General features: G+C 39.4%; 1 protein-coding gene across 1 annotated transcript; it reads left to right on the top strand.

The window, feature by feature from the left end:
* Window positions 1–561: 561 nt before the first annotated feature.
* gna12a (guanine nucleotide binding protein (G protein) alpha 12a) lies at window positions 562–24,092 on the top strand. The gene is made up of 6 exons (XM_062434140.1): window positions 562–1,335; window positions 7,026–7,244; window positions 18,280–18,330; window positions 18,420–18,620; window positions 18,944–19,150; window positions 20,484–24,092. The coding sequence occupies exons 1-6, from the start codon at window positions 1,018–1,020 to the stop codon at window positions 20,643–20,645; spliced, it is 1,158 nt and encodes a 385-aa protein (XP_062290124.1). The 5' UTR covers window positions 562–1,017; the 3' UTR covers window positions 20,646–24,092.
* The last annotated feature ends 544 nt before the right edge of the window (window positions 24,093–24,636 follow it).

Genomic DNA, 24,636 nt, shown 5'->3' with positions numbered 1-24,636 from the left:
ATTTGTTTTGTTTATTGTTTATTTGTTTTTCTATTTTGCTTCTTCTTCTCTGCATTGCTTTCATTGATTGTGTTTTCATTTATTCTGTACGGTTTTATTGTCTTTGATTCTGTGAAGCATCTTTGAGTATTGTTAAAAGCGCTCTATTATTATTCCTATCTTATCTTATCTTATGAGGGTGGCAAGATATAGGCTACACTCTCCACCACTGACAATGTAAACAAAAACTGAAGATGAGAGTATAATTTATAGCAGAGCTGTTGTATTTGATTAATTTAGATTGCACAGGTGTTCCTAATAAATTACTCACACAGTGTTTGTTGTGTTGTCCTCTGGCGTCCCCTGACGGTGAACCCCGGTGGAGCACCTTTGGCCCCCCCACTCCTCTCCCTCTCCCTCCTCATCCTCCTCCTCCTCCTCGTCCTCCTCCTCCTCCTCTTCCTCCTCCTCCTCCACCTCCCCTCCCCTCAGCCTGTGACCGTCCCACCGCCGGCCGGAGGAGCTGCTCTCTCCCCGCTGCCCAACTTCACAAACCACTGGCTGTGTTTAGAAAGTCTGGAGGCTGTCCCGCTGTGTGAGTTAGTCCCGCTGTGTGAGTTATTACCGCAGTCCTTACAGCGCCTCTCTACTAGTGTTTTCGCTTTGGGTGGACACATTTATGGATTTATGATTCACTTTTCTTCCATTTTCTGGACAGAAGAAGCTCACACTTTTTTAAAATTTTGAACTGTTTTAACTTTTTTTTTTTTGTGGGAAGTTTGCTGGCATTGTTTCTCATCTCTGCACAGTGATTTTGGTTGATGACGCGGTCTAACCAAGATGGACACGGGTTGTCTAATAGATAACAGCTTCACCCTCTCACTCTAAATGTAGAGATTTTTTTTTATTTTGTATTATTATATTTATTCAGTGGATGTAAGCGCATGTGGATCCTATAATGAACATTTTCCCACTGAAGTTTCGGTGAACTTTCCTCCCCCTCTCCCTCCCTCCCTCACCCCCCAAAAAAGACTCGCCATGTCGGGAGTGGTCCGCACCCTGAGCCGCTGCCTGCTCCCGGCCGAGGCCAGCAGGGACCCGGCCAGCAGCAAGGAGGGGAGCCGGGAGAAGGACGCAGCGCAGGAGCGGGAGGCACGGCGCAGGAGCCGGGAGATAGACGCGATGCTCGCCCGGGAGAGGAGAGCTGTCCGGCGGCTGGTGAAGATCCTGCTGCTCGGGGCCGGAGAAAGCGGAAAGTCCACATTCCTCAAACAGATGCGCATCATTAATGGACAAGAGTTTGATAAGAAAGCACTGCTGGATTTCCGGGACACTATCTATGATAATATACTGAAGGTAAGGACAGGAAATAAAGAGCTTGGGGGCCTCGAGGCAAACTTTATTGACTTGAGTCCAAAATTGAAACTTCCAGGTTTTCACTCAAGTGCTGTCAGCTCCTTTTTGGCTGGTTTTGTTTCTATTTTAAATTGATATTTTTGTTTGTTGAGTTGAAGTAATGATGCATGTCAATCCACATTAGATACTCAATGATGTGTGAGAAAGTGACTTTGGAGATACAGGCTATCATCTAGAGATGAAACAGTTTATCCATTAGGAGATTGACAGTTAAAGTAATCTGCAACAAGTTTTAACTTCCTAAAGCAAAAACACCAATTTTGTACCAAAGTTCAATATCAATTTACTTGTTACAGCTTTTTTCTTTTTTTAAATGTGGAGATTAGCAGCTTTTTGTATAGATTTTATGATTGGAAGCTGAATATTTTAGTGTTTCAGACAATCAATTTAATAATCAGATATCAACATTGGCTCTGAGATTACAATTTATAGACCAAATGATTATCAATATGTCAAGAAAACAACTGATAAATGAAGCAAATAGTTGCTACTGCCCTTATATTGACATTTTCATCCCACAATTGGGCTTCACAAACACACTCACACATAGAGGTTTGTTGACATAGTACATATTTTTATCCTGAAGTGTGTGTGTGTGAGTGTCCCTTTGTTTGCTGTCATGGCTGGGCCTCCTTCACCAGCTAACAATACTAGACTATTCCTGAGGGATGAGCACATCCGCTCTGAGTGCCACACAGCTCAGACAAGGATGATAAGAGCCTGCACTTCTACAGCCAAGGCAGTACAATACCCCAATACCCTCCCCCCCACCCCCGAATACCAGCACACAGTGGCGGTCCTGTGACGGATCAGATCATGAATAGTATCCCCCTTCACACACACACAAGCACACACACACACACACACACACACACACACACACACACATTTCACCTCGGTCCAACCTCCCGAAAACACATAATGCATGATGCGTGGGAGCGGAAAGAGAGTCAAACAATGCCCAATGCCACAAACATCTCAAAATGTTGTTCTGATTATTCTCTAATGCAGCATTTGCGTCTTTCCTGCCCAAGAGATATAAAGTACTACATTAATTCGAACCAGTCCACAGAAATATCAACATGACATTACATGTGCGTAATTCCTTGACCCACCCTGCCATTATTCATCTGCCCTGAAAACTTTTTGTCTTATGAAACAACATTATTAGTTAAATGGTTGCTTGTAACAGTTATTTTCATCTTTGATACTGATTATTCTGTTATTTAGCCTATAAACTGTCGGGAAATGATGAAAGATGTTCATTATAAGCTCCCAGAGCCCAATGTGGCATCTTCAAATTGCTTGTTTTGTCTGACCAGTGGCCCGAAACCAAAAAATATTGAATTTACAATCATATAAAGAGAAAAGCAGCGAATCCTTACATTTAAGAAGCTGGGACCATTGACTGTTAGGCATTTTTTTCTTGAAAACTGACTTAAAAGATGATTTCCGCCTTTTTGTTTCCTCTTAAGTAGCTTAAAGGTTGTTGAACTCATCTTATTCCACAATATCTCACAGTGTTATTCTTTAGCTGCTACAATTAATTAATCAATTAATCAATCAGTCAATTGATGGCAACTGCTTTAACAATCAAATAACTGTTTCAGTAATTGTTTAAGCAAAAATGTCTTAAATTAGTTTCAGATTCAATGCTTATTTCTATAATGTGAAATAACATAAATATAACACAAAATAACCACAATCACAATTTACTGACGAATATAGGCCTAGAGATCAAGATACAGGAATATATAGTAGCAAACAGTACAAACAAGGGCTGAAACTAATGATTATTTTCATTATCAGTTATCTGTTGGTTATGTTCTCGATTATTGATTAGTCATTTGGTCTTTAAAATGTCAGAAAATGGTGAAAGATGTCCAAAATGACAATTTCCCAAAGCCTAAGGACCTTAAGTGTCTTGTTTTGTTTGGCCGACAGTCCACAACCCAAAGATATTCAGTTTCCTGTCATGGACGACTAAAGAGAGCAAAAACATTCACATGTAAGAAACTGGAACCAGAGATTTTTCATAAAAAATGACTTAAAACCATGAATCAGTTATCAAAATCAGTTGTGGTTAATTCACTGTTGATAGACTAATCAATTAATCAACTGTTGTGGCTGCAAACTCATAGGCAGTGAATTTTACATAAATCAATAGTGCACAATTAACACATAAGTTAAAACAAACCTCAATGGAGGTGAAAATGATTTGGTTCATGACACCATAAACTGAACATGATTGCTTCCACAAACCTGCGATATCTTGTCAAATTGAGACATCACCTGAACTGTGCTGTGTGTGGTTTTGGGTGGAGGAACGGTCTCACCTGCTGGGAATATAATGATAGAGAAAGAGAACCCAGCAGGAGCGGGAAGGAAGGAGGGATAACCCTGACAGAGGACACACAGGTGTGTAGGGCAATTAGGCTTATTTAAAATAAATACCTTGAAGCTGGAGCTCAGGTGTGGTTCCGCTTCTGAGTCTCAATAATTATAGCCTCAGTGGAAGATAAATCTCTGTTATAATCCTCGTAAAAGTGGAATCTTTTATTTTTCACATGTCAAAGTGAAACTGCTACAGTGCATAACCTAAAGTACACTTTCGATGAGAAACTTTACATTTGCACCAATGAACGACTACCAATGTACATGCTGCTTCTCTTTAACAGAAAAGAATATAAACAAGAACAGTAGCAACATTTTTTATTCATTCTTATTTGATCACATGATGGTTTTTCTTATCTCTCTTTTTCCTGAGTTTGTCTAACCCTTCATCTATTAAAGGTCAAATCACAGCTTTACAGTCTGATTAGCACTCACACACCTGAGAAACCTGGTACTTTATGTCTTAGTCATAGTTCAGTTTGCAGCTTTTTCATAGTTACAGCTTTTTTATCACAGTGCATTAAATAGATGAACCAGTTACCTGCTTGTATGTTGTGTTGTGGCTGTTTTTCATGCCACTTGTATGGTGTAAGGGGATTTTTCCATCCTTTAACTGGACTCTGTGGGCTCAGGAGGCAGGTGCTGTGTGGCAGGAGGAGGGCGGTGGAGTTCATGGGCGGGCAGCACTTGTGCAGGAAGGGAAAGACAATAAAATCACACTGACAATATAATAATAAATGAAATGCCCCAGCCGGCTGCCACCCTTGGCGGCTGATAATGATGCCACTGACCATATCGCAACTGTGAGAATAATTCAGTTCAGATGTCAGATTTTTTATGTTTCCTGTGCCCCGTCCAGTCAGGTACTGAGAGACTGTGGCTTGTAGGACAAATACCACATCTCTAGAGCTGTAAAAGCTTTAACAGAAGGTAGAGCTGCAAGGATTAGGCGATTGACAGGAAATTAATCACCAATTGTTGTGAAAAAATGCTAAATTTCTCAGGTTTCCGGCTTCTTAAAGTGAATATTTTCTGGTTTCTTTCATCTTCTATGATTGAAAACTTCATATCTCTGTAATAAGACATTTTGGGTTTAATCTTTGGTTTACACAAGATTACACAGTAATTGGCTTTTTTGCAACATTTTCTGACGTTTTATAGATCAAATGACTAATCGAAAAACAATAATCGAGTTGCAGCCCTAAAATTAGCACTGATATACAGCTGTTATCTTTATTACATCTGTATTACATCCTCAAATGTCTGGTTTTTATACAATTAATGGACTGTCAAAATAGTTTCCAATTAGTTTCTCTCAATCGACTAACTTAATCAACTAATCGTTTCAGGCTTAAAAACAATTAAAGAAAACACAATATCGTAGAGCACAAAATGACTTCAAATGTGTTGTTTTGTCTGGCCGATAGACCAAAACCAAAACACATTCAATTCTCTATAATGTAGGACCAAGAAAATCAGTATGTTCTCATGTTTTAAAAACCTGGAAGAAAGCAGTTTTCTTTTAGCTAAACCTGCTGTATTTGTCAAACAAACAGTTGGGTTCACTAGATTTTTACACAGAGTTTACAATAAGCTTACAACTAAAATCAGTCCGGCTCAGTCAACATGGAGAATCGGCTGTTGTCGGGTACAAAAGATACACTGGTATTGTCCCCCAAATTTGGGCAAAATGAGGCTGCATTTCTTGGCTGCATTTGGAAGAGACTCTAAACGGGACAGGCCTCGTCAGCCTGTTATGGTTTTGTTTTGGGTCAGTGTCGAAATGCAATTTGGAGCATTCAGCTACTGAATTGGGACGTGATGCAGACATGAACTAACTGAACACCGACAGCCGTGCAGATACAGGCGCACAGGAAGAGAGACAGACAAGACTATTGATAATGTTCATGTTGGCTAACAGGCTGACAGACAGGCTGAAAAAATGACTGGAGTGAGTCAGAGCTCACTCACACTGACTTGCTGCTGGTGTACAATCTGCATGTGTATTACATTATGGTTACACAGCATCCCAGTTCAATTCTGGGATGTCCTTGGTTGTTTAGGTTTTGTCCTTATTAGTCATACCTCAAAACAAAAACAGCACCCGCTCTGAGAAAAGAAAAGTCTTGAATGGGATCACACTTAAAAACACATCACTTAGTCACATAGGGGCATCTCACACCACATGTATTTACTCATAGTTCCAGTAATATCCTGAATTCCTACTAACTCTGTCCTAGGAGAGGAATATCTTCACATAGTCTCCTCTGACGTTTATTCACTTCTTTTTTCTCGTGTGCTAAGATGTTTTTAGAGTATTTCCCTCTTCTTTGGGAGCTTTGGCTGGGAACTTCTCATATTATGAGCCTGTTAAGCCCATTGAATATACTATTAAGCTGTACAAATAAACATTTCTAGACTTGACTACTGCACAAGAATCAGGTGGACATGACTCACTGACAGACACACACCACACACATAGTATACACGCATCCCTGAACCTACTGTGACCTTTGAAACACTTTCATAGTCATTGCTCATTGCTGAGTCCTACATGCTGTAAATCAATAAATCAGACAAAAAAAACAACATGTTTTTTTTTTAATATACCCTAAAATTTGCTTCAATTAAACACAAAAAGTAGAGGTTGAGGAAAAGATATCTAAAAAATAACAAGTAACATAAAATTATGTCATAGTTGAAGTAGTAAGCCACAAATAAAAACTGTAATTAAAAAGACTTATAACCTGGCCACAGAACACATCACTCACCGGTGTATAATAATATAATAATGGAAGGTTTGATTAAAAAAGAAGAAAAGGAGAAAGAGATAAAACACTAAATCATTTTCAATGTGTTAGTTTGCTCATTCAGGAGGAGACCTCCCACACAGATCAGTCCACATGGTTCTCCTCAGAAAACCACCAGCAGCCACACATGCATGTGTTTGACTCTGTGTGTGTGTGTGTGTGTGTGTATGTGTGTGTGTGTGTGTGTGTGTCATAAACACATGTGCGCTGTTACAGTTACTCCATGTTTACCAGAAACAGATTCATTGCTGACGTTTTTCCCAGGAGTAGCAAGCAGCACATGTATTATGATTTTTTTTCCTTTGTGTGGTCAGGAAACATTTGTACAATACTGCTGACATTAGAAACTGCAGCTGTTAGAGCACTTCGCCACATTCAGGCGTATACACGTACTGATTGTGTCTAATGTCTTGTGTGTTTCTGCAGGGCATGCGTGTGCTGGTGGACGCCCGGGACAAGCTGGGCATCACCTGGCAGACCTGTGAGAACGAGAAACAGGGCATGCTGGTGATGTCGTGGGAGGGACGCGTGGGCGCCACGGGGGTCGAGCCCAGTGAGTTTCAGCTGTACGTGATGGCGCTGAGCGCACTCTGGGCAGACACCGGCATTCATGAGGCCTACGCACGACGCTCTGAGTTCCAACTGGTGAGTACGATAGACTCCCCGAACCACATCTCATGCTCCAACTGAAAGTAAATCACCTTTCGTGGTCTACTACAGCATACATATTATCGGCTCTGTAATCACTGTTCCTGTGTTCCCCTTTGAGAAAAATCAGAAACTGAAAGGAAGAAATATATATTTAAAATCTTTGATTTGATTGTGCCCACTAGTTTTACATTATTTCAATTTAATACTTTTTCATCATCCACTTATGTAGCTGGAGTCTTTATTTGAAAAGCCAATCCAATATATGAATCATAGCGGGGGCAGACAGTCACACTGAGCCTGATTGCATCCTGCTATGCAATACAAGAGCCACAGACTCTGAACAAAAACCAACATCAGCTTTCTTGCTAAGTCTCCTTATCTAACTTACAAACATGAACACTTGACTTGTCCTGTGCACCAAACAAACAATCATGGGAAAGTGCACTGCTGACATCAACTATAGCACATTAAACACCATGTAAACATACATGAAAGTTTCACTTTGGACTTGTTAGATGCTGATGTGATCGTTGCTCTTCGAAATCCCTGTTAGTAACACACCGTTCATGACTTGTAGTGACAGCCGTTTGTTGACTTTGTTCTGTATGGCGTACAGAACTATTAAAAATACATTTAAAAACATTATTTTTGACTGCAAAGAGAGATGATTAGATGTGCTTTCAGTTGGACTTTAAACTCACACAAGATATGATCCAGGAGTTGTCGATGTTTGGTGTCTCTTTTAGCAATTGATTTCCACTTGCTGTCACAATAGCTGCATGTGATGTCTGTACTCCGTGGCAGCTGGATAAGTATCCTCTGGTGTAAAAGTATTTGTTGTTGGGAATCACCGGATTAGAGGATGGAAGAATGAGTAAATAGATGGATGACTGCGATAAGCTCTTTATGACAGTTTAAAGGAGAATTTCACACAAACATTTTAGCTCACTCCTTTAATGTGGAACGAATGAGGAAAAAAATACATATGAAATCAAATAAACATTTAGGTTTCCATATATGAGAGGGTTTTTTTGCGTTTTACCTGAGTTGATAACAACTACACTTGTTACTGTAAGTATATTAAAACCTTTGCAAGTGAAAAGCCAATAAGTACCTTATTATTCCACCTGTTCAACAAGCATAAACATGTAGAAAAGCAATATTTTAACAGTTTAATCTGAGTTTGCCACACATCTTTAAATTAGGCAAATTATGTTAATTTAGCTGCTGGCTGAGACAAACCAGCCCCTCCTCTCTGCACCAGCAGTACCTGCAGACGGTGAATCACATCAGCAGCAGAGGGTGGAGGACAGGAGCACAGCTGTGCACACGCCCCTTGAATCAGGTTGTGGTGACAGATGGTTTTAAATTGTATGTCGTGTGTGGATTGTGTTTCATAGATGATCTGGCAACTTGAGTAACATCAGACAAACAAATAAAACTATTCATGAAATGCCATCCAAATTACAGGAGTTTCCTGTTAGAAACAACAGAAAGTGAGCAGAAGAGGGGATGAAAATACGAGAGAAAAAGGTCTGGTAGGGCTACAGCTAACAATGATTTTCATTATATGCCTGTTATTTTCCCAGTTGATTGGTATATAAAATGTCTGAAAACAATAAAATAAGACAGAGAAAAGATGAAAATTCACATAAACCCGATGCTAGGAAACACTTGGGTTTTTTGTCTAAGATTAACGTAACTGGCAGTTCCCAGTTATTATTCTTTCTGTTGACTGATCAATTAATTGATTAATTGTTGCAGCCCTAAACAAAAGAAACATGTATCAAACATCTAATGTCTCCATTTACTTGTAAGGTAGACTAAGATATTTAATTAGAATGCTTAGCATGTCCGAAACGGTAATTTATAGTGAAATATATCAAAGTAAACCACTAATCCTAACATAAATGTGGACATTAGAGACCCGTCTTCAGTTCATTCATTGACCAGGAATCATGTTTAGTCACAGGTTACTCACCAGCTGACCTGACGTTTCTCATTAAATGTGGCACAGCAGCCAAAGAATATATATATATAATAGCCAATGAATGACCTATGACTGTTATAGTATGAAACTGTAATGTACCAGCCACTGTTTAAAAGTAGAAAATCAGCCTTTGTACTTTATATCATAGAAAAGATGCAAAGATAGAAGAGAGCATTACATATTGTTACTTGTTAAGCAGGTGTAGATACTGTACAGTACATTACACAATCAGTAACAATTATGCAAATGTCCCAATTACAAAAATATAATTATACCACAGTGTCACAATGACATAACTATCACATTGAATTTAAAGCAAACATTGACCCCCTAGTGACACATAATGCCAAAGAAAAGAAAAGAAAGGTAGAAAAGTATAAATCTGCATGGTCAAAAGCACAGACTGTTCTCACAGAGCCAGTGATCGATGATACGCTCAAAACTTCAGAGGAAGTAACTGGATAATATCATGGATGTTTTCACCTGCCATCCAAAAAGAGGAAGTCACAGTGATGAAGCACCTACAGAGTGAAGCCTGTGGAAGGATTTAATGTTTAAGGGGGATTTGTGTGTGTGTGTGTGTGTGTGTGTGTGTGTGTGTGTGTGTGTGTGTGTGTGTGTGTGTGTGTGTGTGTGTGTGTGTGTGTGTGTGTGTGTGTGTGTGTGTGTGTGTGTGTGTGTGTGTGTGTGTGCGTGTAACTTACCTCTTTAATTTTTTTCTTTTTGTGTGGAGACTTTCCAAAGATGTAATTATTTTTCTCTTGACTGGAATTAGAGCCAGTGAAGTGGAGCCCCGTGGAGTTTCATCTGCCACGCTACACTGCACCGAGCACAATCTGAAATGGCTCGTAGATTGGAGTGTAATTCTTTTCCTCTTTAGTCCTAATATATTAAACGCACGCTGATCAAAACCAGTGGTTTTCACGCCTCACTGATGTGTGGATTTTTCTCTTTGTAGTGTGTAACTAGTCAAATTGAATAGATGGAAAATAGAGCAGTATATTTTTTATTGAAAATGCTGCAAGGAAGGCTAAAGGAGGGTTTCATTAAATGGCCCCTTCACTTATCTAAATGCCAAAGACGGTTTATAACATTTTGTTTCATTTTGGTAGACTTGAAAGCCTCAAAATTACCACTGGGAGATATCACATTGTTACATTACAAACCTCTGCATCTTTTGAACCAAGTGTTTTGTTTCCAGTGAGTAGTGGGAGGCAGAATTTAGACAATTTAATGTCAGATAGGAATATTTTATATCATTTCTTTTGGGGATGAAAGCTTCTCTCTGTTGTAGTGCCAATTTGTAACTTACGTCAGCAAGACAAGCATATTTGATGTCTAAATTTTTGTTTTAAATCTGTTTTAATCAATATTTTTTTATTAACAATGAATCAAATTTTAACAAAGCTCTTCAAAACCAGTGTACAATACCTGCCCAGCGCCAAACTGCAACAAAGTTGGTGATAAGATAGGTGAAATTATTCATCAGGTTGATTAAAACACAACTCCAAATGAATCTATTTGTTGTTTTGCGTGTTCTTGTTGTGTAACTGCTCCCTTATAAGGTGATAATATGTCAATGTTTTGTTAACAGCTTGTTGCAAAATATCGATCAATTAAATCAGCTGTAAATAGTTGTGTTTACTTATTCCCTATGTAAGTTCAAAGTCAAAGAAAGAGTGAGATAATATAGACATACACTGTATATCTGAGTTTTTTGACCATCTCAAGTCTCAAAGTTCATAATTTCTCTGCCGTCTGAAGTGAGAGAACTAAGGAAAAAAAGACTCTTAAAGCAGCTAATTTATGTAGCTGAAGAGTTTATGAACCACTTGGTTCAACACGTAGCTCTACAGTACTGTCAACTGATATGCTGTGAAGAGTCAGACAGACGGTTAATGACACTTAGGGGTTTGAGAAGAATGTCATGAATGATCACTAACCACATTATCCGCATGGCGACTGTCTCCCAGCATCGGCACCACCAGCTGTTTTTGTTGTTAGTTTATTTATATTTGTTATGGCAGCCAGTTTGTTTGTATTTTATTGCAAGTGACGCTGCAGTTATGATGTCTGCTCAGAGGCTCAGAGATTGACCTTTTACCTTGTTACACATTTATCAGTGACAAAACAAATCTGGAGTCAGACAGAAGCCACTTCCGTCTCTCTCTCACTCAGCATACTGAATGTGTGTGTGTGTGTGTGTGTGTGTGTGTGTGTGTGTGTGTGTGTGTGTGTGTGTGTGTGTGTGTGTGTGTGTGTGTGTGTGTGCGCGTGTGTGCGTGCGTGCGTGCGTGTGTGTGTGTGTGAGATGTCAGTGCACAGCTTTGGGTCAGACTGCCTTGTCTTATCTGGAGTCCATGTATGATAAAGCTAGTATGCAACAGCTGCAGAGGCCTGGAGACATGACTCTAGCTTAAAGGATAAGACTGGTTGTATTATATATTTTTTCTTTTTGTTAGCAGATCCCATGAAAAGACAAACACCAACAATAAATTGAATTAACAACTCTTGTCTGTTTTGCCAAAATAGCCTATTAGCCGATTCCTCCGTGCCATAGAGCTCCATTGTTAAAACGATTAAAAACACATGAGCCACATGTTCACTGTGTTCTTTCCTTTCCTTTTTTGAGTTGATTTCTGTTGAAAATTGTCCACAACAAATGCACATTAATGCAATTTACTTTTATTTGAGTAACATTTGTTAAAAAAAACTACAATAAACAATTGTTAGAGCAAAGTATTTAGCCTTTTTTAAAGCTGCTATAATTGATATTTTATTTAAAACAATAAAATCGAATGAATGTGTGTATGTGTAAAGTGTTGCTAATAGTGATGAACACAGAGAGAGGTTTGTGCTAGCATCTTTTAACTCTGTTTTAAAGGCCTACAACTTTACTGTTTTGATTAAGTCTCACTGCTCTCATCATTTTACAGCTGTTTTCAGCACGCTAGCAGTACGCTACCTGCCCAGCACCAAACAGCAGAGAGACAAAGTTAGCAACAAGATAGTGAGCAGAGCGGAGCATTTAACCCCTAAAGAGCCACATATCTCCTTCAGGAGCTGGAGGAGACCAAAATAGATTAACATGTTTGCCATATCAACTGAACAGGTGGCTAAACAATCAGTTATTACAGGTTTAAATCTGCATTAACTAATTTTTTGGGCGCAGCCGTGAACAAGCTGTGAACACAAATTTGGAGTGATGTTTCTGTTCCCCTCTGTGAATATAAGTCCAATTCACTATTCACTCTCTTTTCGCTTTTGGTCAACTCCTGAGGAAAATATCTGCATCTTTAGCTGCTAAATGCTCCACCTATTTTCACTAGTTGCTAACTGTGTCTGTTTAGTGTTTGTTGCTAAGCAGGTAGTGTACTGTGGGGGTTTTTAGACCTTTTTTCTGTAAACAACTGTCTGCTGCTTCCGGAAACGACACTGTGATGAGACTGAGAGTGAACCAGAACAGCAAAGTTGAAAGTTGATAAAAACATGACCAGAAAAAAAAATGAAGACGGATCAAAACATGGTTGCTTTTGGTCTTTTTATGTGATTTGTTGACAAAAAGGAAAATATAGAATTAAACCAGCCTTATCCTTTCAGTGTAAGAAAAACCAAAATGTCTACTGCGGAGTAAATGTGCTGAGTTAGATACTCTCCACCCGCCTCTCTCTCTCTACTCTCTGAGAGGTTTTCCGGGGATACCACAGTCAGCTTTTCCCAGGCACGGCTGGAGCGGGGCCACAGGCAGACAGGGAGAGAGAGCAAAGAGAGATAGAGAGCGAGAGAATCTGATGAGAGGGAGACAGAAAGGGAGTGGAAAGTAGAGAAGAGCAGGCAGGGGGATGGGGAGGCTGCAGGAGAGAGAGAGAGAGAGAGAAAGAAAGAGAGAGAGGGGGAGAAAACAGAGTGAAGGAGATAGTGAGAGAAAAACAAACCCAATGTGAGCACATGCAAGGATTTTGTTTACTTGCAGTCTTCTCTGTGTTCCCAACCACACCCAGATAACACACAGTTTGATATAGGATATAAACACCAAAACCTCCTTTGCTTGACCAAAACAGGGCTGTATGTCACGCTGGGACTGTAAACGGGTGCTGTTGTCTTTAGTCGTGCGCACAGCGTGAGCACAGGAGGTATGAGTTTAGACTAAATACAGTATGTGTGAGGCTTGTAGGGGAACTTTGAAGCCTCATACAGATGTACAGATGCTATAAATACTAAAGTGCATGAACATGAACATGCACACACACACACACACACACACACACACACACACACACACACACACACAGAGACACCTACACACACACGGTATGGTTGACTAAATGAGATTTCAACCTGGAAGTCCCTGTGCAGCTGTGTCACTGAGGAGTTGTTCTTTCTGGTTTGCTGTTTACTGCTATGTATGTAACTGTTTCTTGCTCTGTCCCCTTCTTGCTATTATCTTTCTTTCCTACTGTTTTGTTGTGATTTAAGAGTGAAATGAATGTCTAGTTTATTGCAACTTGAGTCGCCACAACAAAGTTTCTTATCACACTCACATTGTGATAAGAAACTCGGGCAGCCAGACGATCAGATGATCTAAACCATTTTATTACAATGTGAAACTGAAAGTGAGCTCATCTGAAATGTTGGGTTAAAAAACCCCTCGCTGTAAGACGATAGTACAGTAGGTCAAAGTTGAGCCAGGAAGTAAGCCTCTGAACTGTGACAGATGTTTATAAAAGACGATTCGGGTCATTATTTCACTTTTCGCCTATGTTTTATCTTTTTAATAAGTCATTTTGACTCAGGGTGTTGCGTAAAGAGGCGTTTTCTGTTATTTTTCTGTTATTTATATTCTCCTCTGATTCAATGTGAAGACCCAAGAGATAAAAAATTCAATGATAAATAGATAAGAATCAAAGCTTAATGAATTAGGACATTTATAGAAGGCTGCTTTGCTCAAATATTACACCATAACACCTAAATCCTAGTATATCGGGAATGAATCTTTGGGCTTTGGACAGTCGTGCAGACAAAACACTTAACATGACTCCTGCTCAAACAATGACATTATATAACATTCGTTTGGGTGGTTTTTCCTTATTCAGATTGACAGTCTAATGATAGAAGATGTATGTTTAACAGCCCCCTGAGGCAGACTTCAATTGGCATTGATCAGACACAAGACAATGAAAGAAATGTAGTGATGGGGGGATATAATGTCCGTATCCTTCCTAACAAATCAAGTCTTGAGTTCTTTATGTCCATTACCACTAACTCTCCTTATCAATTATATTTGTCTTCATATGTGTCCACATGTGTGTTTGAGCTGCTCAGCTGCTAATGACTCCAAATATTCTTTGAGGCAGATATCTTCAATATAACAGCCTTTTTTGTGTGTGTTTTCCAGATCATTAAGCTTGTTTGTTTCACTGCCAGAAATGCAGCTATAATAAGGAGCTATGTTTGCTTTCACTTTACATTCTCAAGTTTTTCCCAAGTAAGAACATGTTGATGGACAATAAGGAATGCGCAAAAAAATAGGCGTGATGTGCATTTTCCACTATTTTGTGGCATTTAATAGAATAAATAGTATCAACTGTGAGTTAATATATCATCGTAGTTTGTAGGAAAAGCAATGCACCGGTCAGACAATAGTGTCACACCCAGTGGCATACACATTGCAAAAGTGGCACACATATACCTGTCCACACACACACACTCTGTCTCACAGACACACACACACACACTGCAGAATGTGAGCCTATTCAGGTCTTTGCTGTAATAAAGCCCCTAATCTGCCCATACACGCCATGAATGGAGACATTCCTCCCGCCTTACTCAACAACACACACTCACACACACAAATCCAGACACACACACACACACACACACACACACAGCTATATTTCCCAGTTTTACTACCTATAGCTCTGCATTACAACATAGTAAAACTCATCCTTGACCTAATAAAATTAGTTTATTTAGATTTTTGGTTTTAATGCTCCCTTAGCATCACTGATCACGCTGTTTCATTTCTGCTGATGGCAGTTAAAGTGTCTGTGGAAATGATCTGTGTGTATGTGTGTGTGCGTTCACGTGTGTGTGTTCTTTCACGTGTATGTCTGTGTCTCTGTCTGTGTTTGCGTATCCCTTCATCTCTGGGAATTCCCCTCTCCGTGCTTTTCCCTCCGACCTGCCCCTCCTATTCTCCATGTCCCGCTGAACCAATCAGAGCCCCCCGGCTTTGTGTTTCCTATTGCTGTGACATTGTAGGTCAGCAGCGGAGTCACAGGGTCACATCTCACTCGCACAGGGGTCACGTTTCCTGGTTGTTACGCGACATGTCGGGGCTGACAGAGATGAATTAAGCAGCTACATGAAGAGATTCTGTTCGGTCAGCGGGACAGAAGCTGAACATGTGCAAAGTTGGGGGGGGGGGGAAGCTGCTCTTGACAGGTTTTGGGAATTATTTGGAAGGTTTAAAGAGGAATAATGCCATATTGTAGTATGGCCCAAGTGTGTCTGCTTGTGTGTCTGTGTGATTTGAGAGCTAAAATGACTTTGTAACACAGTTCAGTCTAACTCGCTAATCCCTCCCTCCCCCATGTCTCTCCCCACTGTTTTCACACACACAGCTGTTTCCTGTTGAATGTGTGTGTGTTTAAGAGAGAGAGGGAGGAAGAAGAAGAACAGAGGTTCAGTTTTAAACTATTGTCGGGAATCATGGGAACAATTTTTTATTTTTGAGTTCGATTTGAACATCACAAGACTACTGTTTCATGCATTTTTATGCCCTATGTCCAATGTGTTTATATTGAAGTTGTGGTTTTTCCAAGTTTTTGCACATTTACAACAAGCCACATACTGTATACTTAGCACCACAAAAGATCCTTTTACACAACGTGCTGCTGTGCTTTACAAACCTGAATCCACTCATCTCGATTCATTTCCCTGCAGTATGACAATCAATTAGCAGGCTCTTAAAACTACTCTGGGCTGTGAAATCCATTACAGCGAAGGTCAGTCTGCATTTACAGAAATTAATACAGACCGGATTACACAACTCAAGTTTCAAGAGTCAGTTAATTGATTTTCATACTGTATGGAAACGTATAGTCAACTCGACTGCTGCCTCGAATGGCAGAGAAAACATAGGGTAGACATCTAAAACGTGTGAATTACAACATACATTGATCGAACCAAAATGGGCCGAGTCTGTTCCAGCCTGGTTCATTTCATGTTGACAGCCAGGAGATAAAATCAATCAGTGCATGGTGTCTAATTGTTATAGCTGTTAGCCTTCTGATATCGTGTGCGTATCCAAATCCTGATGTATTCTTCCGTGTCGTAGAGCTTCACTGTTATCCAAAAAAAAACACAACCTAAAGGTCACAACTGACATGTTACTTATACTATGAAAAGTCAATCCCACATACACCATGCTGCTATAAATAGTCACCACTGTAGCGCACTAATTGTGTATTAAATTAGTCTGTGGCTGTAAATAGTCCCCCAAAAAATGCACTTTTTGCTCTTCTTTGAGTTATGTTTGCACAGCTGTTGTAGGACATATATTTTAAAATAATCTACAGAATATTTATAGCCGTTTTGTTTTTTTAAAGATGTACTCACTTGGGGCTGAGTGTTACAGACAGGAGAGAGAATTCAGCATTGAATACTAATAGTCTTATCTTTCCATGGGATGTATTAGCGGTAACAACAAATGAGAATATAATGTACTTTCATCTTTGAGCTGACTTTAAACATTTTTATATTTTCTCTTCGCTTTAGTCTTTAACTAGCTTTCTCTTATTCATCTTCACTCTGAAGCACTACTGCACTTCTTTTAAAATAGTCTTTTATATTATAAGTCTTTTATATTTTATGTGATTTTTATACATTCTCTTCATTCTGTTTTAACTACTTTAATTTACAATTTTTTACTATTTTTAGTTACCTTTTTTTGTTGATGTTTTTAAGTTATATTTGTGTCCTTTTCATGTGAAGCATTGTAAAGCACTTTGAACAGCATTTCTTCTATGAAAGTTGCTATACTAATAAAGTTATTATTATTATATAATTATTATTCTAATAATTTTAAGACTAGAATCTGGACCACATAACATCTGTTGCATCTGTCTATCAGTCCTGGAATAGCGATCCCTCCGTGCTCTTCCTTCCTCCTTCATTCCTTATCTGAGCTGAGGGTCTAAAGATAAAGCCGGTTATATGTTGTTCAGATTGAAAAGCCCCTTGAGGAAAATTGTGATAAATTGCGATATAATAAATACGATTAAGGAGAAATAATACTTAAATAAACTCTCCAGAAATAGTAACACTATGCCATGAGTGACAAGTATTTTATAATGATGTTCATCAGGTTTCAGGTCAGTTCCACAGTTCACTTAAAGTTCATCTCCGTCTATGAATTTTAACTGATCTCCAGTTCTCCCTGCGGTTTTTGTTTCCCTTCATTTCTCCATACACCATCTCATCCAAATTGCATTTCTGTTTTGATACAGAAACACACTCATTTTTGGTTATCTGATGTTTTTCTTCTCTGTTTTTATATTGCTCCATTCCAAACATGGGGATACAAATATGATTCATTTATAACCCAGCATGTCCTGTTAGTCACTTCAGTTCACAATGTAGTAATAAATTCATAGTGCTGTACTATTGGTCAATCTCCTCCATAAAAGTAGCTGTTCTTTCTCACTGCTGCTGTACTTAGAAGTATTTTAAGCCTGAGTAAATGTTTTGTGAAAAAGTGATGGGACAAATATGACTGTGGTGGATCACATGGATCTTGTCCTTTGTTGCAGATTGGGAGAAAGCATCGATTGATGTATTATTAAATCAATAACCACAGTGTGACAGCTTCCATGGGAATGAAATAAGGAAGAAATACAAGAAATGGAATTGTTTCAGTAATCAGATTAATCAGTCTTTAACTTGATAATCTTTATCTTATAATTCTGGTAATCTCTAATAGGATGACTCAGTTCCATTTTGTGGTTGTAATGGATTCTTTTCTTTTCCTGTCTGCAGAGTGAGTCGGTTAAATACTTCCTGGATAACTTGGATCGCATAGGTCAACTGGTGAGTCACAAAGACTAGTTCACTCTTAAAATAAACATTGTATTTCTTCACCTCCTCCAAATCGTTAAAAAAAACATCCCCCCTTTCAGAACTACATCCCAAGCAAGCAGGATATTCTGTTTGCGAGGAAGGCGACGAAGGGGATCGTGGAGCATGACTTTGTCATCAAGAAGATTCCGTTCAAGATGGTGGATGTTGGAGGTCAGAGGTCCCAGAGGCAGAAGTGGTTTCAGTGTTTCGACGGGATCACATCGATACTCTTCATGGTTTCATCATCAGAGTATGATCAGGTACTTACACATTCAAGAAACACTTCTGATCATGAAACGCTGATCTGGTGATGTTTTGAGATTAGTCAGACAGTCTGATCATTATACCCTTAACTTTTCGAAATTACGAAATGGACCAGAAACATTAGAGAGATGCAACATTTGAGGTTTACACAAAGATTTCTTTGTGGTCGTTTGCGCAAACTTGATTGTTCCTTCAGCTGTGGCTCCAGTTCAAATAAACAGTCATATGATGACAACTGAATCCTTAATTGGTGTGCAGATAAAACCTGAAAAAAACCAAAGGATTTTGTGTGTGTATGTGTGTGTGTGTGTATTTCCAGGTCTTGATGGAGGACCGCAGGACAAACCGTTTGTTTGAGAGTATGAACATCTTCGAGACGATTGTAAACAACAAGCTCTTCCTCAACGTGTCCATCATCCTCTTCCTCAACAAAACAGACCTGCTAGTGGAAAAGATTCGAATAGCAGACATCCGCAAACACTTCCCCGAGTTCAGAGGAGACCCGCGCCGGCTAGAAGACGTACAGGTACAACACACAAACACACACACACACACACAGACACACAGACACACAGACACACACACACACACACACACACACACACACACACACACACACACACAAACAAACAGAGGTTTTAGGGTTAGCATTATGAGGCTCCTGTTCTTCATTTTCAACACATTTCTGCTACAAGTTCATTTGTTGAATGATTTTAAAGGCTTCATTATGCTTCAGCATTTTATTTGAAGCATACTGCAGCATTTAAAAAGAACCCCTTCCTGAACTGGGGAGCCTTCTCCAACAATTTTTGTAATTTTCTGAAACGGGGTTTGAACTTCTTATTCCCCCTCTTTTCTTTTGTTCATGTATAAAAAGTAGATACAGAACCTTTAATTCCTTTGAGGAGAGATAGTCAAAAGACAGCACAGTTTTACCAATTTGAACAATTATCACATCTTCAACTCTGGTGATGCTTACCCCTGTCTAGTTTTCACATATATGAACCCAGTTTTATTTTATCCACTCAAATAAAAACCATATTATCCTGAATTTAAGAAGAAATTGTGCTTGAAAGATCAGGGGTCACATTATAGAAACTAAAGAGTTGACAGTTACATATTCACAACATCACATATACGATCATTGTGTCGTGTTTTTTCGTAGCTCTATCAGGTTGTGACCAAACTCAAATTATGAGCATTATTTATTTGCACATAATAGTCTCTTTTTTTTTTTTTGCCTTAACACCAGTACAGTCCATTTTTTGCACTTTTGAGTCAGCCATGTCCATGTGAGGAGGCCTCTCTAAAGCCTTTCATCTGAACTTCACTCAGAGATTAGAGATGGTAAAGCAAGAACTGGAAAATACAGTCAAACCTTTTATGACAGCGATTAAATTCTCATCAGCAGACCATACATGAGCACATCATCATATATTCTTTTTTTAAAAATAAGGGAGGAAACTGGTGCAACATTGGCTGCTACTGAGAGTGGGTCATGCCAGGGTGGTGAGTTTCTTTAAGTCAGTTTATAGGGAGTCTTAGAAGTAAGGCCCGACCAATACTGGAGTTTTTGGGGCAGATGCAGAGGCCGATGATATTAGGGAGTACAAGAACGTTAAATGCGGTAAATACATAAACACATAACCTTTGCAAGCTGCCCTGAGTTGCTTGTGAAAAAGTGCCAGAAAAAAAGGTTTTAAGGATGGGGATTAAAAAAAGAAAAAGTAGCACAAGTCGAAAACCATTTCAAATGTATTTTAACTAAAACAAAAGGGGGTGGGTGGTCATCTTATTATCAGGGTTGTCTTACAGTATATTGCACACAGGCTCTTACTGTTCCACCTCTCCTCTTTTAGGCGTTCCTGGTGCAGTCGTTCAGCCGCAAGAGGAGAAACCGAGGGAAGCCACTGTTCCACCACTTCACAACTGCAGTGGACACAGAAAATATCCGCTTTGTCTTCCACGCCGTGAAGGACACCATCCTGCAGGAAAACCTCAAAGATATCATGCTGCAGTGACCGTCACGCTGCAGCCGACGGCTTCTCTGACTTTAAACTGTGAAACCAGCCATGAATCCAGGCCGGAGAAGGCCTGGGTGCATTTTAACACTGACCTGTGGAGCAGTCAGTTGACCCACCGAGTGGATCTAACTGAACTTTGAACTCTGAACCTGTGGAGCCATGACTTTGGACCAGTTGGCCCCTGTTGGCCCCCTGTGGAAACTGCAAGGGTCTACAAGGACAAGACCCTGCATTTGACCTGTATAAATGTGTGTTGCTGGAAAGACAGTCACATTCTTCTTCTTCTTCTTGTACAACTCGCCTTCGTGCACAGGTTAAGAAATGTTTAAAAAAGGAAAAAAGAAAAAAAAATAGAGAAAAGCACCCACTACATGACACAGGCACTGAAAGTGTTATTTTCTCTGATGTATATAAGACTAATGACAACCCTGTCACTAAACCAAGTCAGACTGCTGCCAGCTGAAATCCAGTAAGTTCAAACTGCGAGAGCAAGAAGCAGGAGGGAAAGAGAGCGAAAAGAAAGAAAGTTTAGAGAGAGCTGAAGAATGTCTTGTCCTAATATACACGTGACAGAGGAAGAGGGGTGAGGGTTTGGGCCCGTACTGGTCATATGCTGTGTTATGTGATAAGGTTGCACAAGTGTTCCTGTCAATGAACTTTAACAGAGGAAAGAGATTATCTCTCTTATACTCCTCGTTCTCTCCTGTACTGTCTTCTCTCTGTTTCTCTCTCCTTCTTCCCTGCTTGTATTTATTCTCCTTATCCCACCATCATAGGAGAGATGAACAGCTGCAGATAGTAAGACTTATCCTCTCCTCTCCTTCCCGGCACAATTGAGAGATTGTTCCTCTCTCCGGCAGAAACAGTAAACGGTTAAATTAGAGACTCTTCTTGGGTTAAAGAAATACGCACATGCAGAAATACACACAGTTCCTGGTGTTGCATGAATTATGGTTCATCTCTCTCCTTATGCCTTTCTTCTCTTCTCACCAACATCCCAGTAGATGAACCACAATTACCCCAGACTTAACCTGAAGCATATTATAAGTGTCCCTTTTACAAGAAGGTTTAGGCATATGGTTACACTGTTTGGTCCTGCTCTTTTGTCCTGTGAACGTGAAGGGAACAGCAGAGAATGACAGGGTTGAACCATATATGACCTTATTCCCATGTTGCTGGCAGCCATTTTGGACTTTTGTAGCAGTCAGGGTGGGACGGGTGGGCACAAAACAGCAACAAGTGATGGAAACAATCCACACTGAGCAAAAAACAAGAGTGAAATTAGCAAACGTATACCAGTGTTGGTGATGCTTCATTTTATAGGTCTGTAAAAAAGTTTCTTTAATTACAGAGAAAGTACGAATTTAATTGAAATACCCACTTCATTAAAACTCAAATTTATGAGTAAATAATCATTCATTATTCATTCATTATTTGGACATTTAATTCTCTGGATAAATTGAATTACTCGCCTAAAGTCAAATTTCCCATTATGCATATTCACAGTCGACTTGCTGCGCTTTGACTAAAAACTCCAGCAAGGTTAAACTAGCAAATAATTAATCATGTTTACTAATTAACCCCTTTGCTTTTTTATGACCGACAATAAGCACCAAATAAATATATATTTTTTTACAATAATTTCTTTATTTTAGGACATTACAGACTCATAAAATAAAGCATTACCCAAACCATTGCCTGGTATTTTCTATTTGAGGACACTTCTGACCAACACTAAGCAATACAATAGACTATACAGACAATAAATTATCCCCCATGAATCATTTTAACTTTGTTGTAGACGGAAAAAAACTAAAACTGATTAATCGATGAGTCGATCTGCCAAAAATGCATCAACTATTACTCAGTTTATTGTTTATAAGTCATCAAGCAAACACTCGATTGTTCCAGCTTCTCAAATGTGCTCTACTTGTTGGTTTTCTGTATGTTTGGTTATGATAGCACTAATTGATATATTTATTATTAACAATGGAAAAAAATGACAGTGTATTGTAACAGAGTCCCTTGTAGTGATTATTGGAGAATTATGACCCGAATATGCAATTATCTTCAGCTCTATGGAGTATTTTAGCATTCTTCAGCTTGTTGTTTCTATTTGTAGCAACAGAAAACCCCCTTATAAACGCACTGTATACTACCTGCCCAGCCCCAAACAACAGACAGTTAGCAGCTCGCTAATGTAGTGGAGCATTTAGCAGCTAAAGAGTCAGATAGTCCCCTCAGGAGTTGGTAGAGATCAAACCTAAAAAATAAAAGGAGTTAATATTTGACATAGGTTCACCAGGTGGCCAAAAACATTCCGCATTACGACTGAAGTTAGATGTGTAAATAAATGACTTTACTAACACATTCATTGATAATATGTCAATGTTTCACAACTTGTTACGGCGCCCCCTAGTTACCAGAAAATCAATAAGGTTGAAAGACCAAATGACCTATGAATCGATCAAACAATAAACCACTGATTAGTCACTATTGAAAGCACTATTTATGCCTGTTTCACCAGTGGGAGTTAACTGGTAATGTTGCATCAAGTAATGTTGCTATGGTGACTTGCAGTTAAATATTCCTCGTGCACTGATTTAGATCTGTGGTAAACTGTTCACCAGAGCTATGTTTGAGGTTTCCTACTATATGACTTTAATGGATAACTGCAAGCACATCACAAATGTGTATTTTGAACCCCTATTGTTGAACTTTTGAACTCTTATAATCAGTTTCTCTCTGATATGTGTATGAATCTATGAAATGAGATTTGATTCCCGGCATTCACATGATGTAGATTTTGGTACGCGGCACTAGGACACAGCTGCTCTTCCCACCCTGAGTATCAAGTCCAAATGGCCTCAAGAGGAATGAGGCTAATCATAAGCACTTCCACACACCTTATTATAATACTGTATTAAACTGTGTAATTTATATGTGTTTGTGTGTGTTTGCATAGTGACATTTTGTGCATGTTCATTCGTCCTGTACATAGAATACTGTAAGTGTTTGACCGACACTGTGTGTAAAACCTTACCATACAAACACCACTCTGTCTAACAGTATCACTGTAACTGTAACGTTGCTGTAGCATTTTTGTCGTTATCACTAACTTACCTTTTCCACTCACATGAGTTTTTCTACACGTCGTCATTGCACTGGATGTGTCTGCGAGAAAAAAAAACGACCAGCAAAGGAAAACGTCTGGAGGACAAAAACGAATTAAAAAAAAGAAATGAAACAAACAAACAGACGGCAGACTTTGAAAGGCGAGCAGGATGGAGGCAGAGGATGAAGAGAACGAGGGAGGTCTCTCACTCGCTTTACACGTATGGTCTGGTCTTTTTTTTTTTTCTTTTTTTTGGGTCTGCTTTTGTTTTTTTGTTTCCCAGTGCCTTGGCTCTGTGCTCTGTGGTGAAATACACTGCCGTTTGCTGACATGCTGTTTCTTTATTTTCTCAGTGTGGGCGTCAGTGTGTGTGTGTGTGTGTGTGTATACGGCAAAACATCGGGTCAAGACCTTCTGAGTTGAAAAGTGAAAAGTGGTAGAAAGATTAGCAGACTGGGAGTGGGGGGTGGGGATAGAAAAAAAAGATGGCAGGGGAGTTTAAAAAAATGTTTTTGAGTTCATGAGGGAGAGAGGGAGGGTAAAAAATGAATCCTAGTCCCGGGGCAGTTTAATCAGTATTTATGAACATGAAGAGCTCTATTACAAAGCCAGAAAGCTTACAGTTGAGGCTGATAAGTAATGTCATACTGATGTTCAGCCTGGAGGCTTACCGTAGGCCCTCATTCCACATAATGTAACATGAAGCTCATCAGTTCGAGCTATCAGACCGCTGGGCATGAGAGTAAAGCTGGAGTCGGGCGATATCTCCGTTACCCAGCAGAGTCTGACCTTTGCTTTGGCTTTTAATCAGAGGAGCTCTGCTACATAACAGACTGCAAGTCTCAAGAGAGAGGGAGGGAGCCCAGAAACAAC

This window comes from Scomber scombrus, chromosome 2 (assembly GCF_963691925.1).
Source record: "Scomber scombrus chromosome 2, fScoSco1.1, whole genome shotgun sequence".
In the NCBI taxonomy this organism is placed as follows: domain Eukaryota; kingdom Metazoa; phylum Chordata; class Actinopteri; order Scombriformes; family Scombridae; genus Scomber; species Scomber scombrus.
The sequence above is the reverse complement of the archived record's forward strand: the minus strand, read 5'-3'. Positions and strand labels throughout refer to the sequence as shown.